Here is a 17597-nt window from a genome sequence, read left to right on the forward strand (position 1 = left end):
AATTGAATAATCGCCTCATCAAATGAACTTTGTTTGAGGCCGATGGCTTCTCATACATACTGGAGAGAGCCGCCATAAGACCCGCTGTGGTCTTTTCCTTTGCTATGTTGAAAGCAACATTTCGGGACAACGTCAGTCGGATGACTCCGAGGGCTTGTCGGTCGAGAAGAGCCCAGTCTTCATTCTTCATGCCCTCTGGTTGCTTTCCTGAGAGAGGTTGATAAAGATTTTTCTGGTACAGAAAATCTTCAATCTGCATCTTCCAAAAGCCAAAGTCCGCACCATCGAACTTTTCAATTTTCACATTCCCTTCGTCTGCAGCCATCGCTTCCACTCGAATCTGGCTTCTTTTGGATCGTTTATGACAATTCTTGCGAACCACCGTGTATTAGAACACCACCGTCGACAAACTCGTATCGCCGACCGAAATTTCACTATTCACGAAATTCACTATTTACGTGAATAGTAATGAATAGTAACCTCACAGAAAAATTGACAAAATTCACAACCAAAAGCTCTGATACCAGTTGTTAGGAAAATAAACCGAGTACAAGTAATTTCCCTATAACCAGATTAGTGAGAATGCGAAATAAAAGCGGAAAAATAATACCCGAAAATTGATAACGGAGTTCAGCCAATTGTGCTTACGTCTCCGGGCTGCTGCAGATCTTTTACTAAGAGAAAAAATTTACAGGTGTTTACAAAACACTCACTACTCACAAGAAAGCTCTCTAGTATAGGAAGAAAGAAATGTTTTGGGATGATTTTGAAGCTAAATGGGTAAGGGTATTTATAGTAGAAACTTAGGGACTAATCTTTGAAAATACCCTAAAGTGCAATGACTAAAGTGAATTTACCCATTCCTATTTTCAACATACATCTACCAAAATTTTACCAAATTTTAAAAACATTTTTCAAAGAAACATTTACCAAACTTTGAAAAAAATATTTTCCAAAATCTTTAAAACTTTTAACAGACCCTCCTTTCTTTCTTTTCCCGTCTCATATCAAGTAGAGATTTCCTTGTTTTTTATTATATTAAAAAAAGGCTAGATTTAATCTTTTTATTTTTAAATTTTGAATTTAGTTTGGAATTTGAAAGAAGGGATTGTATCGAAACTTGAATTGAGGTGAAGATAGAGATCCAAGTGATCAAATTCTTTTTTTTTTCTTTTATCTCGTGAGGTGAATTGTGGTGAGTTTTTGGGGCATTCTTGAATCGTGATCCAATCCTTGCATTTACTGTGGATATCTTGAATCGTGTTTCCTTCAAAATGCAACCTTGTTCTTCGTTAGTTTATGGGGTTTTAAGGTTTTCTTTCGGCTTTTTCTGGCGAACATTGCGTTAAAGTTATTCGCAAACGCTTTAATCATGCACGTTTGATTCTTTCCAAGAGGTGGAATTCGATTGGCATCGTATTCAATTAAGTGCATTTTTTAATTGCAATGATGGATTATCGTTCGTCTAGACTTGATAAAAGTCCAATTGTTCCTGCTCCTCCCACAATCTCCCCTGGATCACCTAGATTTCCTCTGCCTGATTTACAACAAGATCAGGCCCCTTCCTCTTCAACAAAATATCCCACTATGCTTTCACCAGCAAATGGGGTCAAAACAGGAAGCTCTGTTCACCATCTGAGTACTCCCCCTGCACCCCCTGTATTTACATCACCCGTTCGGCCTGCTGCTGTGCCTTTCCGAACCTCTCCTGCAACTCCCCAGCCAACTGCTCTCTCATCAGGCTCATCTTTGCCCACATCTTCACCACGATATTTTTCGAATGGGTCAGTGGGGGCACAACAACAACTTCCTAGTGCTATAGAGGAACCTGTGCCCGATGGAAAGTCACCTTGTGTTTTATTCTCTGCTCATAAGGTATCTCTTATTCTTTGAGGGATGAAATGAGAAGCTGAAATACTTTTATTGTTTTAATGTCTATTTTATATGATTCTTCTATCGAAGTCCTTATGATTATGTACATGTTATTAAAGTTTACAGCCTATTTACCTCTGCAGTTATATGCACTATTTCTATCTATAATTGATTTGTACTCTTCCATTTATTTTGTGTCAGGTGCTGAAACACAAGAAACAAGCCAATGTACCTAGTTTAGGTTTTGGAGTATTGGTGTCTTCTGGGAGGGAGAATTCACCAGGTCCCCAAGTGGTACAACGGGATCCTCATCGATGCCATGATTGTGGAGCATATTCGAATCTATATTCCAATATACTAATTGGCTCAGGCCAATGGCAGTGTGTAATCTGTGGGAATCTAAATGGAAGTGAAGGCGAATATATAGCATTGAGCAAGGAAGAGCTTCGTCATTTTCCTGACTTGTCATCAGCTTTTGTTGATTACATTCAACCAGGAAATAAGAGACCATGTTTTGTACCAGTTACTGATTCGAGAACTTCTGCAATGGTTGTTCTTGTCATTGATGAATGTTTAGATGAGCCACACCTTCAGCATTTTCAGAGCTCCCTGCATGCACTTGTTGATTCATTTCCATCAACAACAAGAATTGAAATCATTTTGTATGGTCACACAGTATCAGTCTATGAATTTTCAGAGGAATCTGTTGCGTCGGCTGAAGTGATTCCAGGTGGTTCTTCACCGAGTCAGGAGACCTTGAAAGCATTGATTTACTGAACAGGTATATACTTGTCTCCAATGCATGCTTCAAAAGAGGTGGCACACCTGATATTCTCGTCATTGAGGCCATACAAGTTGAATGTTCCAGAAGCATCAAGAGATAGGTGTTTGGGTGCTGCGGTTGAGGTTGCTCTGGCTATTATTCAAGGGCCATCTGCAGATTTTTCTCGAGGTGTAGTTAAAAGGCCAGGTGTTAACAGCAGAATCATTGTATGCGCTGGTGGACCAAATACTTATGGCCCTGAATCTGTTCCTTATTCTTATACTCACCCTAATTATCCTCATAAGGAAAAGAGTGCATTAAAATGGATGGAGCATCTTGGTCGTGAGGCTCATCAACAAAACACAGTGGTTGACATTCTCTGTGCTGGAACTTGCCCTGTAAGGGTTCCTGTGCTGCTGCCTCTTGCAAAAGCTTCAGGGGGTGCTTTTGTTCTTCATGATGATTTCAGTAAAGTCTTTGGTATGAACTTACAAAGGGCATCTGCCAGGGCTGCTGGTTCCCATGGTTTGTTGGAGATACGCTGTTCTGATGATATTCTTATTACTCAGGTTGTGGGTCCTGGTTAAGAGGCTCATGAAACCTTTAATAATGATATTTCTGTTCGTATTCAGATGCCGAGTGTTGAAGAAACACAATGCTTCTCGATATCGATGGAGAATAAGCATGACATCAAGAGTTATTTTGGTTTTTTTTCCAGTTTTCTATTCAATACACAAATGTTTATCAAGCAGATATAACTAGAGTGGTTACTATCAGATTGCCAACTGTTGATAGTGTTCCAGAATATCTTCAAAGTATTGAAGATAAGGTGGCTGCTGTCCTAATTGCCAAGAGGACTCTCTTGGGAGCAAAAAGTTATTCCGATGCAATTGATATGCGTACAACAATAGATGAAAGAGTTAAAAACATTGCTCTAAAATTTAGCTGTCAAGTGCCAAAGTCAGAGCTTCATCGGTTCCCAAAGGAAATCTCTCTACTACCAGAGCTTCTGTTCCATCTTAGGCGGGGCCCATTGTTGGGAAATATAGTTGGACATGAGGATGAGAGATCTGTACTACGAAATTTGTTTTTGAATGCGTCCTTTGATCTTTCTCTTCTCATGGTTGCCCCTCGCTGTCTGAGGCATCGGGAAGGAGGCACATTTGAAGAATTGCCAGCTTATGATCTTGTTATGCAATCTGATACAGCGCTTGTTCTAGACCATGGTACAGATGTCTTCGTTTGGTTGGTATGTAAATTAAACCATCTTTTAGCTTTAGCTTGTATATCTACTATAGTTGCTTCTATTTAATTCATCTTTGACCCTGGATCCTGGCATGTATGTTTGTGCTGTATGTTGTCCTATTTCATACTGTGACTGAAAACAAGATCGAATATTTTATGTAGAGTCTGAAAGCTAGTGCCAAGCTAAAAGGCATTTCTTCCTAAATGCAGAAAGTAACAATTTCATCCGTCTAACATGTCTGATGTCTATATTATAATCACTTTGTAAATTATATAGATGCGTATACCCTGTGACAATCTGACACTGGATGTCTGCATTTACTTTTTCACTCTTCTACATTTGTTTGTTTGTTTGTTTATTTATTTATTTATTTCTGGGACAATTGTAAGCATCTTCCTCTCAACTGCTGGCCCAGGGTGCTGAACTTGCAGCTGATGAAGCAAGAAGTGCTGCTGCTTTGACAGCTTGTAGAGATACGATTTCCAGCTTCTCGGATCCTTGCATTTAAGGTTTATTTTCCCCTCTTGATTTGCTCCACCTTTTATTAGCTGTGCATTGTTGTGGACTCCCCCTCCCCCTCTTCTTCGTATTCTTCTTAACCATGAGAGGAAAAAGAACCTAATGATCAGGTTTGGTTGCAGGAGGGGAGCTCTCAGGCTCGATATTTTGTTTCTCGGTTGATACCAGCACACAAGGATCCTCCTTACGAGCAGGTAAGAAAAAGAATAAAGGGAAAGCCTTTTCGGTTTTAGTCATAATAGGTTTTTATCTTTGTATTTTACTGAAAAATGATGTATTCAGAAAAGTATTGAGCAACTATGGCGTGATGTTTGTGCAGGAGGCAAGATTTCCACAGCTTCGAACCCTTACAACAGAACAACGGATGAAACTGAAAAACGGTTTCATTCATTTTGATGATCCCAGCTTCTGTGAATGGATTCGGAGTTTGAACGTAGTGCCACCAGAACCATTCTAAAAGATGTTTTACGCTTTCCAATGGTTAAAATTCCTCCAACCATCATTTATTGGATATTTCTACTTGTTTTTTGTTCTTCTCCTCGAGAAGTGGATGTAAATGTAATTCATCTTTTTTCTTTTTATTAAATATTTTTCTTGCATGATAAACCACAACGGTGCAACAACCAAAACTGTCGGTCCAAAGCTAGAAACAAACCTAAGGAAAGGAGGAGGGAGAGCTGCTGCTCCAAGAGGAAGAAGAAAAAACAAAAGATCACATCTTTTTATATTCATATTTGGAAATGTGTTAGGAAACAACTGAACTCTCAGATAACAGAAACTATTTTGTATTTGCTATAATCAATGAGCTAACAAAATAACAGGCAAGTCACTGAACTTGAAGCGCTGCTTCTTGATTCAGTTCATCACCATCAAGAATTCCCTCCATTATTTGATTGATAGCACTTCCTCGAGCCTAAATTTTGAGAGACAAATAATTCAGCACATTGTCAATACCCACACAAGTGATATAAAAACAATCTGCAAATCCCAGACCCCTAACCTTTACTCCAATTGCAATTGCTGTTTTTAGCTTTACAAGCTCGCCCAGTCTCAAGGACCCCTTTTTATCATCTCTAACAATGATCAATGGCACCTTTCTGGATTTAACCAACATGGGTAGGTGCTTCGTCAGCCACTTTGAATTGCAATCAGCAGCTAACAAAATAGCCTATACACGCAACAAACATGTACCAAATCTTGAGCAATAAACAAACTAACTAAGCTTGTTATTAAAACACGAGATATTACTTCAAACACCAAAGGTAAAAACAGGGTGGCCAACCTGAAGCCTAACACAAGGAGACTGGGTGGTGCATCCCTCGTCGGTGATGAGTGGCATCCGTTCAAGTACACGGGTTACATCATTAACACCAATTGCAAATTGTTGCTAATGCCATAAATACTATAATCAGATCAATAATAAACCCACGAGGTTAATCAAATCAAATTCAATAAATCATTGGGCAAGACATCAAACCTTAAGCCACACTTTCTCAGGCAAGGAGTTTCCAGCCAATACTCTCGCCGACTCTATCCCTCTGTTCATTGAAGTACTTAAATTTATGAAGTAGTTGAAATGCGAAAAAAGGGTTGTTTTCTTAATTATCGATAATTTGTTTTGAGTCACTTACCTTTGGATTGATTTAAGCACATTAACAAGCTGTTCCCCTTCATAGCAACTGTCAGACACCCCCCCCCCCCCAAAAAAAAAGTGGTAAATCAAATGACTGAAATTTTAAACAACATATATAATGAGAAAAGAAGAAGAAGAAGAAGACAACAGTTGCTGTTGAGAAACGGAGGCATCTTGAATCTTATTTTTGGAGGCCTTGTTTCTAGGCGACATGGTTCTTTATTGCAAATTTCGCTCGCTACTTGTTCGATGAAAAGTTCGAATGAACGATACTTTTAAAGAATAGTGTAAAAGAGGTTTGAACATTGGGCCATAGAACTTTATGTTTTCGGTGTATGGAAATATATGTTGGCTTATTTATATAGCTATCAAGTTAATAGGCTCAACCCTACAAGGCACCTTTAAGCTCTGATTTTCTTATTTCATTGTTTTGGGCTGGCTAGCCCAAATGACAAGATATTATCCTCCTATAAGTATTTTTCACGACATGAATTTCAGCTAGCCTCGGTTTATGTATCTAGGAAAAGTCTTTACGAGCCCACCAAGCACTCTTCCACCAGCATCACATGCAATTACACCAATGGTGGTTGTCGCATTAGTTGGGTCGAAGTTGCCATCTATATTAATCTTCATTACCCACATCGCGAGATGCGTCCAGTGAATTACCTCACCAAGGAGTTCAGCAGTCACAATTCTGGATTTCTCTCCCATCTGACATCTCATTAACCTTTTAAAAATTATGTTTGAAAGAGATCATCATACACCAGCCTATTTCGCCTATTCTAGAGATTCCACAGTGGCACCATGAAACCTACAAAAGAGTTAAGATATCGAAATAAATGCAACAGAAAATTTAACAAACCTAAGTTCCGCACCGTTTCTTCTTCAATTTGACACAAAATATATCCTACTAGTCAGACCAACGTCACAAAGTTTGCTCCCAACTGATGAGACACTATGAGAATAATTCTAGATATATTGGATCATAACTAATGTGATGAGAATAGTTTTAAATATAATTTTAAAATAAATAAATGTTTTAAAAATATGTAATGTTGGTATTTCGTCCGTATAATAACTTACTGTAAGGTGGTGTTTGTTTTTCTAAAAAAATGTCTTCAAAGCTGCTCCGTGTAGACGACGCGCAGACATTGGACTTCGCAGACCGTTTGTTTTTTTAGAAGACAGTAGCTCTCAAAACGTCTGTGCGTCCTCTTCTTGACGCAGACGTGACATTCTCTCTTCAAACCTCTTCAAAGAACATTAAAAACAAAAACCCTCGCCTAAAAAAACCCTGATTGCTATAAAACTAAAATTATTTAAATTTCAGTATTGCAAAACTATTTTAAGTTTAAAAAATCAGTTTATTTATATTACAGTTTATTTTAACAGTCTGCAAACGTTAAAAAAAACAGTCTTCTTATTGCTTACTGTAGATTTTTGATTCACCTCTTCTGCTATAGATATGATCCTCAGACTGCTGACCTTTTACCTCTACAAAAACAAACATCACCTAACTCTCAGGAGAGCCACACATTAATAAAACTAAATTAAAAATATTAAACAAAGCGTTCCAATAGGAAGGGAAAGTAGAATCTTATGATCCAATGAGAGTGATAAAAAGTAAGAAACGGTCAATTTGAATGTACGGACATATTCTTTGCTAATTGGAGGGGTCATTGTTGTTGGGATGGAGGGGACACATTGCAGTAATTGTCCCTTATCCTTGCCATGTTCGTGTTGCCCAAACTCGAATTATTTTCAATATATAAAATCCAGTATTGATGCATTTAAATTATCGTGATTAAATCTCCACAATGTTTTTCGACCAATAAAATAGTTTTTTCGACCCTGACGACGTGTATTCTTAATTTCATATATTCTTTTGGCAAGAATTATTCTATTTTTTCCTATATGGATTCTATTATCTTTTAGAGGTTAAGAATACGGAGAGAGTTAAGTCTAGTGTGACAAGATTAATAATTAATATCGAGGATAAACCCTCCCTTATCCCATTAATCAATGTGAATGTATGGTACTCATTTATGATTTATCTCGTAATTTTTTTGGATCTTTCTTAGAGTAGTAGAATGCAAAAGTATTCTATTTGGCTAACGTTTGTCTCTCTTTATATGCAATTTTAAATACTTGATCATTACTCTATTTAATATTTGATTTTAGCTCTGTTCACATGAGTAGAAGACTAATTTTGAAGAACTCAGCCCTCCACATTGGTCATGATGCAAAATGAAAGTCATTGCCCAACGTCAAAGGCAAAAACCTCCCTTATGCATGTTCCTTTAATTGTCACTTTCATAAATGTCAATGGAGTTGTTCTTGTAAAACCCTTCTGTCTTAATCTCCATCATTAAATTTGTGGAATCTTTATACAGTAATGAACGTCTGATTTTGGGGGTCAAAGTAGCTTACTGATCTTAGTCCAAATCCAAGGTTTATTTTGGCTATATACCAAAATATCATGATTATTTAAAGAAAGGTAAAAAAAAACATAACAGAGCTTAATAGAGATGTTCTATAAGGTTGTGGCTCCTGTTTGTTCGTGAGACAAGCATAAAGAATGCAAATCTAAAATAGATTTTGGTGAAGTTAAGGTTACATAAACATCACACAAAGCTAATAATCTCTTTAGAAAAGTTAAAGGGCCGAGCCATGCACGCGGGAGCGTGAATGTTGACGTTGACAGTGACCAAAACAAAGGAAAGCTCTCTGTGTATAGGACTGTCTGGTCATTGGATACCTTGTCTTTCTTAGAGAGAGAAAAAAGTCACTGGACTGTTTATTTATTACTGTAATTTAGTCTCTCGTGTTCTCTACTGGGAATTCATTCCCTTCTTTAAGGTTTATCTAAGGGTCAAACGCTTAAACCCTGAGTTTCAAGTTCCAAAGGGCAGTGGCAGTGAGTTCACCACAACCCGAGTTCACTGGTTTAATCCGCTCAGCTGGCAGAGCACTGGTACTGGTTGGTTCCTCTTGGACTGGTCAAGCCCATTTCAGTCAATCTAAGCTAAGAGATATTACCGGGGAAAATTCTGAGTTTTTACCTCTTTTTCTTCTTCATTTATTTATTTAACGATGAACTCGGGATTAATGATTCCAAGTGCCATGTTCTACCAGTTACATAAAAGGCTAATTTGGACAAAGCAAACGTCACTATTGATCTTGTAAATTGTATGTCTTTCTTTCTCTCTATAGGCATTGGCAGGAAGTAATTCCCCTTCCCAAAATCAAAATTTTTGCTTGTTTTTTTTATGCATATTGTGTAACAAACTACTAGTTGGAAGAAAAAGCAAATGGCTCTTTGATTCGTGATGATCATGGAGAGAGCTGTTTTTTTTTAAGGATTTTAAAATCTTAACCGAAAGCGTGGGATCACATGAAATGAGATAGGAAAATGCCTTGGCTCGTGCAAGACTTTTAATCTCCATGAAATTCTCCCACCAAACTCAAGCCAGCGGCAGTCACATATACAATACCAAACCAAAAAGCACCCTGTTTATTCATCTGAATATAAATATGTATATGTATACCACTCCATCTTATCTCATCGTTATCATCCATTTTCTACCTTACCTGTGTTCAGCTTCCTTAAAGCTTTAACTTTTTCTGGGTAATTCTTCATTTCTTCTCATCAGTTGTGGGAAGAGAGTGAGCGAGTGAAGACATAAGGGGGACCTACTGCTTAGTTTTTGGTGGGCAGCGACGGTCACTTTCAATTATCTTTATTTGGGTGGTGGTGGTAGTTCTTTCAGTGACCCATCTAATAACCCATAGACTGTCTCCGCCACAGCAACTTGATTACTAGCTAGCTAGAGAAAGGATCTTATTCTTGATCAGAAGAAAAGGAGAAGACAACTCTTCCTCTATTCTTCAAAGTGTTCTGTTTTTAACAAATAAAAAAAAAGAACTTGAGTTGGAGCATCCCAAGTTTTCTGCCTAGCTGCTTGGATTGAAAGGGAAAGTTGCAGATCCCATTCATTATTTCATATGAAGAGATCTTTCAATGTGAGTTGTTCGATCATTGTTTTTTCCTTTTTGACTTTCTGTTTTCTTGTTTTAAGTTTTTACTTCTTTCTCCTGGAATGGTCTAAATTTGTGCTTTCTGGACTCCGAACAAGATCACTGTTAGGATCTCAATGAGCAAATAGTTCTTCATTTTAGCTTCTTTTTTTAGGGTGGGAGACTGGTAATGATTGTGAGCTAATGCATTTCCTTCTTCCATTTTAGATTAGCTTTAGGTCTCTGTGCATACCTTCTTGTTTCCATCAATCTGTGAGTAACTTTTTCCCCTATTTTCGGGCTTAGTTTGATTCACATTGTTGTTAATCTGGCTTTCGTTTTCTGTTATTTGAACTCTGAGTCTGCTTAATGGTCATACTTATCTAAATTAGTAGATTGTGCATATCTGCATTTTGAACTCTTGAGTTTGTTCAATAGTCATTCTTATCTAAATTACTTAATTAATAGATTGTCATCTCATGGACAATCGGGAATCAGAGTAACCAAAGAAAAATGGGGAAGGCAAGTTGTTTAAACTATGATTTCAACCATTCATGTTAACCTCTAAAACCATTTCTTTTCAGATGATGAATGTACTTTTAGTAGTTACATTTTTGAGTCATATTACATGGGCTGTCAAGGGCAGCTCACATTGCAAACAGACAGACCCCGGGGAGATTCGACCTCACAGTGTCACTATTACCGAATTTGGGGCGGTTGGAGATGGTGTCACTCTCAATACGAAAGCCTTTCAGAATGCCATCTTCTACCTCAATTCATTTGCTGACAAAGGTGGGGCCAAGCTTTTTGTCCCAGCTGGCCGGTGGTTGACAGGAAGCTTCGATCTCATCAGTCACCTGATTTTGTGGTTAGATAAGGATGCAATAATTCTTGGATGAAGGTAAGTTTTTAGCTTACTTCAAAACAACATTAACCCGTACACGTCGAAAGAACATTACAACCTAGTCACATGGTCTTCTTGTGATCCCCATTCTGGCTAGAAATGTGGTGATAGTCCGGATTTAGCCTATTGTTACAATGATATAAAATCATCTTTTGTTGTTTCTGATTCCTGATGATTGGCCAGTTGTTGATCCTCTGACTTCCTATGGCCAAGGAAGGGAATTACCTGGGGGAAGGCATCGAAGCCTCATATATGGTTGCAATTTGGCCGATGTAATCATAACAGGCAAACAACAACGATGGAAAATCATCTCTGTTAGTATATAATTTCTTTTCTTGATGCCAGAGTATTAGAGGATGTGGCGTATTGCATGAGAAGCTTGCGTTGTGTAGAAGTTAGCTAGTGCTGAGCTGGTTAATAATATGTTATGCTGATCTGTTATGCTGTTATGAAACTGTTATGAATTTGTTAGGCTTAACAGCTTCTGTTAGAGCTAATTACTTGAACACTTATGATATATATAAGCATGTTGTATATGAGTGATGAGTAATCAATAATATCTTCATTTTCAGTATTCAACATGGTATCAATCGCTGGTGGTCCTGGCCCTCATTGTCTAGCTTCATCTGCGTGATAGATTGCAGAGATGGAATTTCCTGCTCAAAGCTCAAAGACCTTCTCTCATAAGAAGGTCAATGTCATGCTCGATGAAATGAACTTCCTTCTTTGGAAGCAACAAGTACTATTGACTGTGCGCAGTCATAGGCTAGAACGATTGCTCACTGGTGCGGTTTCCACACCACCAGAAACCATTGTTGATGATAACGACATTGCTCAGATCAATGAAGAATATGAGGAATTCGTTGCACAAGTCAGTGCACTTGCCTCATAGCTTCTTTCCACCATCAGTGCCCCTCTTCTCCCTCAATTTGTAGGTGCCGAATCTGCCTCGGCTGTCTGGAACACAGTATTACAATTTTTCTCTGCTCGTTCGACGACTGCTGTAATGAGTCTTCATTACAAGTTGCAGTCCTTGAAGAAAGGTGGTGACTCTATGAGAACCTACCTTACACTCGTGAAAGAAGTCTGCGATGCCTTGGTGTCGTGTGGCAGCCCGGTTCCTTCTGTTGAACGCATCGCTAGCATTTTAAAAGGACTTCCACGCGAGTATCAGTCCTTTGTAGCTGTTATAACTACCATGAAAGACACCTTAAATCTTGATAGCATTTATACTATGCTTCTTGATGCTGAAATGCAACTTACTGGGTTTGATGAGCAAATTGAAGCCCTTCCTATGAGTGCTCACATTGCTCAAGGTGAAGGACGTGGTGCTTCATTCTCTAACAGTCGTGCGGATTCACGATATAACTACTCCAATTCTCGTGGTGCTGGTAGAGGCCGAGGAAGGTCACGTGTCCAGTGTCAGTTATGTGGTAAGGTCGGACATCTTGTAGATCGCTGCTGGCACAGATTTAACAAAGACTTCTCTTGTGTTACGACCGAGAATAGGACGAATTTCAGAGGTGACTCGTATCCGTTGTCCACTGATACGTGTACCTGTTGTGGTAAAGAACGTCCTCGTTCTTCAGGGATGGCTCAAGCTAACACGGTTAATACTGCTCATAGCTCGGACAGGTGGGTGATCGATTCTGGGGCAACACATCATGTTACCACAGAAGCTTCGAATGTCATGGAACCGTCTGATTTTAATAGCCCAGGTAAATTGCTTGTTGGCAACGGTATGCCCCTTAATGTTAACTTGGTTGGTAGATCTTCAGTTTATTCCTCATCTAGAATTCTTTTGCTCAATGATTTATTGCATGTACCTCAAATCACTAAGAATCTTCTTTCGGTTTCAAAGCTTACTAAAGACAATGATGTGTTTCTTGAGTTTCATGCAAATCGGTGTTGTGTTCGTGATGAGATGACTGGCTGTGTGTTGCTTCAAGGTGAAGAGAGTAGTGGTCTTTACTCTTTTGCAATTAATAACGATGCTCCTGTTGTTCATGTGGCTGAGGTACATACTGCATCAGTGAATGGTTCTATTGATGAGTTGTGGCACAGGAGACTTGGACATCCAGCAGCTCCTGTTTTAGCTAATTTGTCTAGTGAACTTGGTTTCAAATTAAAAATTGATGTAAACAAAGCATGTACTGCCTGTTATATAGGCAAGAGCCACAAATTGCCATTTGGTGAATCAAATACTGTCTATTCCTCTCCATTTGAACTTGTCTTCACTGATCTGTGGGGACCTTCGCATATATCTTCTAATGCTTTTCGATATTATGTTTCGTTTGTTGATGCGTTCACTAGACATACCTGGCTCTATCTCTTGAAAAGTAAAGATAAGGCTATTATAGCCTTTGAATTATTTCAAAAACTTGTTCATAGGCAGTTTGGTTATTCGATCATGACAGTTCAAAGCGACTGGGGAGGTGAGTTTCGCAGCATGTCCTCTCTCTTGGCAAAGCAAGGCATTGTTCATCGATTGAGCTGTCCTCACACCTCTGAACAAAATGGAATAGTCGAATGCAAGCATCGCCACATTGTGGAGCTTGCACTCGTATTACTTGCTCAAGCTGCCATGCCAATCAAGTATTGGTCTTATGCAGTTGTATCTGCAGTTTCCTTGATCAACAGATTACCTACTAAAGTACTTCAAGGGCTGTCACCTTTTGAGAAGCTTATGCATAAGAAACCAGATTACAAAATGATGAAAGTATTTGGTTGTCAATGCTTCCCTTATTTGAGACCTTTTCATAATTATAAGCTTGAGTTTCGATCACGAGCATGTGTATCTTGGTCTCAGCCCACAACACAAAGGCTACCAATGTCTAGCCCCAGATGGTCGAGTATATACTTCACGTCATGTGGTCTTTAATGAGTTTATGTTTCCTTTTTCAGGTGCTGCCAATGATAACATGTGTACTTCGAATGAATCCTCCATCTTATCACCATCTCTAACTATAGTGGCTGATCCTAGACAGTCCTTGTTTCAGTCCACGCAAGAATAAGGTTCTCGATCAGTATCAAAAAGTGCACAGAACGGTGTTGAAGGATCGGTGTCCTTGGAAACAACCAACAGTGCAGCCTCTCCTGTCGTGCATCAGAATGAGAATTCATCAACTCAGTCTGCCAATGATGATCTTGATCCAGTCTCTAGCCAGGACAACATGAATCATACTGAACTACACTCGGTACCTGACATAACTATGCCTTCATCTGATGATGTTCCATGTGCACCTCAGCGAACTCATCACATGTTGACTCGCAGTCGGTGTGGTGTGTTCAAACCGAAAACATGTTGCTACGCTTGATGATCATGTTCCCACCTCGATACATGAAGCTTTTCGAATTGAACATTGGAAACAAGCAGCTTGTGACGAGTATGATGCCCTACTAAGAAACAATACTTGGACTCTAACTACCTTGCCAGAGGATCAAACTGTTGTTGGGTGCAAATGGCTGTTCAAGGTTAAGAGCAATTCAGACGGTTCAGTACAACGTTATAAGGCTCGTTTAGTAGCCAAAGGATTCTCGCAAATACCTGGTTACGACTTCAAAGAAACATTTAGTCCTGTTATTCGATTCTCGACCTTCAATACGATTCTTGCCATTGCAGTCAACAATGGCTGGACACTAAGGCATATAGACATCAATAATGCCTTTCTCAATGGGGATTTGCTCGAAGATGTATACATGCAGCAACCCTCAGGGTTTGAGGAAGTTAATGAACATGGTAAGCCATTCGTGTGCAAGCTGCAAAAGGCGTTATATGGGCTTCGACAGGCACCCAGAAATTGGCACGTGAAATTAAAACAAAACCTGGTACAAATGGAGTTTATGGTCTCTCGTGTTGATCCCTCTTTGTTCCTCAAACGTTCATCTCAAGGTATCATATATGTACTTGTGTACGTGGATGATATTGTTATTACAGGAAGCACGTTAACTGATGTGGAAGAGGTTGTGGCCATGCTCAAGGACAGGTTTTCACTGAAAGATCTAGGGGAGTTACGATACTTCTTGGGAATTGAAGTAAAAAAGTCTGGTCAGGATGTTGTCTTGAGTCAGAGGAAATTTGTTAAGGAGCTTTTAGAGAAAACTGGTATGAAAAATGCTGCTGGCTGCAGCACACCTATGATTATGTCCACCAAACTCTCACGTGATGAGGGGGAGTTGATCAACAATGCAACTGAATATCGCAGTATTGTTGGCTCGCTTCTATATGTTTGTCACACGAGACCTGACATCGCTTTCAGCGTTGGGCAAGTTGCTCAATTTATGAACTCTCCTAGAGATGTGCATTTTATAGCATTTAAGTGTATACTTAGATACTTGGCTGCTACCTTAAATTTTGGTTTGGTATTTTCTCCTTCTGCTGAAAGTTTAGACGTTGTTGCATTTGCTGATGCAAATTGGGGCTCCAATGTTGATGATCGCCGGTCTATTTCAGGGTTTAGAGTATTCTTAGAGCCGTGCTTGATTACATGGTCATCTAAGAAACAAAAAACAGTCTCTCGATCCACTATGAAAGCTGATTACAAGAGTGTTGCAAATGCCACTGCAGATGTCACATGACTCACTGCTCTGTTGGATGATCTTGGTGTTAAGCAAAGCTGTATGCCCATTGTCTGGTGTGATAACACAAGCACAGTAGCCATGAGTGCTAATCTGGTGTACCATGCTCAATCGAAGCATGTTGAGCTTGATATACATTTTGTTCGAGAGAAGGTGACAGCTGGCCAACTCTGTGTTAACTATGTTCCTGCCATGCATCAGGCAGCTGATGGGCTCACAAAACCTTTGTCTAAGGCTATGTTCGAAGAATTCAAAACCAAAATGTGTGTGCAGCAATGTTATTCAACAGAAGAGAAGAAGTAGGGAGAATATTAGAGGGTGTGGCGTATTGCATGAGAAGCTTGCGTTGTGTAGAAGTTAGCTAGTGCTGAGCTGGTTAATAATCTGTTATGCTGATCTGTTATGCTGTTATGAAACTGTTATGAATTTGTTAGGCTTAACAGCTTCTGTTAGAGCTAATTACTTGAACACTTATGCTATATATAAGCATGTTGTATATGAGTGATGAGTAATCAATAATATCTCCATTTTCAGTATTCAACACAGAGCTTCTCCATGCAGGTGACAACGGAACTATCGATGGCCAAGGCATTGTTTGGTGGAACTGGTTTAGAAGTAAAACTCTGAACTCTACCAGGCCCCATCTGGTTGATTTGATGAACTCGTCTGGGGTTGTAATCTCAAACTTGAATTTCTTGAATTCTCCATTTTGGACCATCCATCCAGTATACTGCAGGTTAGTGGTCCCTCATTATAATATTAGCATGCTCTTCAAATCTTGCAATGAGGTTCTGACTTTTATTTTCTCAATGCACAGCCGTGTCACAGTCCAGAATGTCACAATTCTGGCTCCTCTGAATTCAACTAACACGGATGGGATCGATCCTGGTGAATTCTTTATGCTAAACTGGAAATTCTGTTTGAACCGTCTCACTTTGTTCTACTGATATGGTTGAATACACAGATTCTTCTGATGATGTGTGCATTGAAGAGTGTTATATAGCACCGGGGATGATCTAATTGCCATCAAAAGTGGGTGGGATCTGTACGGAATTTCATTTGCTCGCCCCAGCACAAATATTTTCATCCGCCGGCTCACTGGTCATAATCGAAACGGCTCTGGGATTGCAATTGGAAGTGAGATGTCCGGAGGTGTTTCTGAAGTTCATGCAGGAAACCTCTATTTTTTTCGATTCAAGCACAGCTATCATAATAAAGACTGCTCCTGGAATGGGTGGTTATGTGAGAAATATCTATATATCAGATGTTACCTTGGCCTGTGTAGACACGGCTATAAGGTTCAATAGCGACTTTTCGGAGCATCCAGATGAGTTTTATGATCCAAATGCTCTCCCTGTAATTGAAAGGATCACTGTTAAAGATGTCAAATGAGATAACATAAAAGTTGCAGGTCTCCTCCACGGCATAGAAGGGAACAATTTTCGCAATCTTTGCTTATTGAATATTACTCTCGATGTAACCTTGAAGTCTCCGTGGAACTGCTCGTACATTCAAGGGTTCTCTGCCTCGGTTTCCCCAGAAACTTGTGAACCTCTAAATGAAAGCATCTACCCCAAGCATTATTCAGATTGTTACCATCTATCAACTCATTTGCATGGTTCAAGTAATCAAAGCATATGTTCTTTACCGTGACATTTTTTTTTTATTTCGAAATTTGATTCTTGCCATTTCTACTGGAGTAGCCTATGTGGTTATCGATTTGTTAGAGAGATTGTTTCTTGCAAGTTTGTTTGCAGTAACAAATAAGTGAGTGATTTTATAGAAAAATGAAGCATGTCTTTCAAAGGCAGTTCCCCCCCCCCTCTCCTCCTCTTTCTTTGTCTCGTTATAAATTTTGGTATATTACCTAAAAGCAAGTTATTCAAAAAGCTCAATGCAAAGAGAATCACAGAAATATTTACATATAATGCGTTATTGCTCAAGTTGCCTTATCGTGATTGTGGTTTATCCAAGCCTGTTTCATGGAAACTTGTTTCCTTTTTATGAATGGGAAAGTCACTTTCCATGCTTTGGAATGATATGTGGAGAAGGTTCGGAAGTGAGA

The 17597-nt window shown here is 39.1% G+C and overlaps 1 protein-coding gene and 2 pseudogenes across 1 annotated transcript; 2 read left to right on the forward strand and 1 right to left on the reverse strand.

Annotated features, from left to right (window-relative positions):
* Positions 1-1017: 1017 nt before the first annotated feature.
* On the forward strand, positions 1018-4879 carry LOC120141276 (annotated as a pseudogene).
* A 285-nt stretch (positions 4880-5164) lies between these two features.
* Positions 5165-6332, reverse strand: LOC120141306. The gene is made up of 6 exons (XM_039156224.1): positions 6182-6332; positions 6032-6079; positions 5878-5938; positions 5683-5787; positions 5401-5568; positions 5165-5313 (listed from the first exon to the last, which is right to left on the reverse strand). Exons 1-6 carry the CDS (start codon positions 6244-6246, stop codon positions 5227-5229), a joined length of 534 nt encoding a protein of 177 aa, XP_039012155.1. The 5' UTR covers positions 6247-6332; the 3' UTR covers positions 5165-5226.
* Positions 6333-9673: 3341 nt separating this feature from the next.
* LOC120141277 lies at positions 9674-17185 on the forward strand (annotated as a pseudogene).
* Positions 17186-17597: the final 412 nt, after the last annotated feature.

The sequence above is a fragment of the Hibiscus syriacus genome, unplaced genomic scaffold, assembly GCF_006381635.1.
Source record: "Hibiscus syriacus cultivar Baekdansim isolate YM2019G1 unplaced genomic scaffold, ASM638163v2 tig00110794_pilon, whole genome shotgun sequence".
Taxonomy (NCBI): Eukaryota; Viridiplantae; Streptophyta; class Magnoliopsida; order Malvales; family Malvaceae; genus Hibiscus; species Hibiscus syriacus.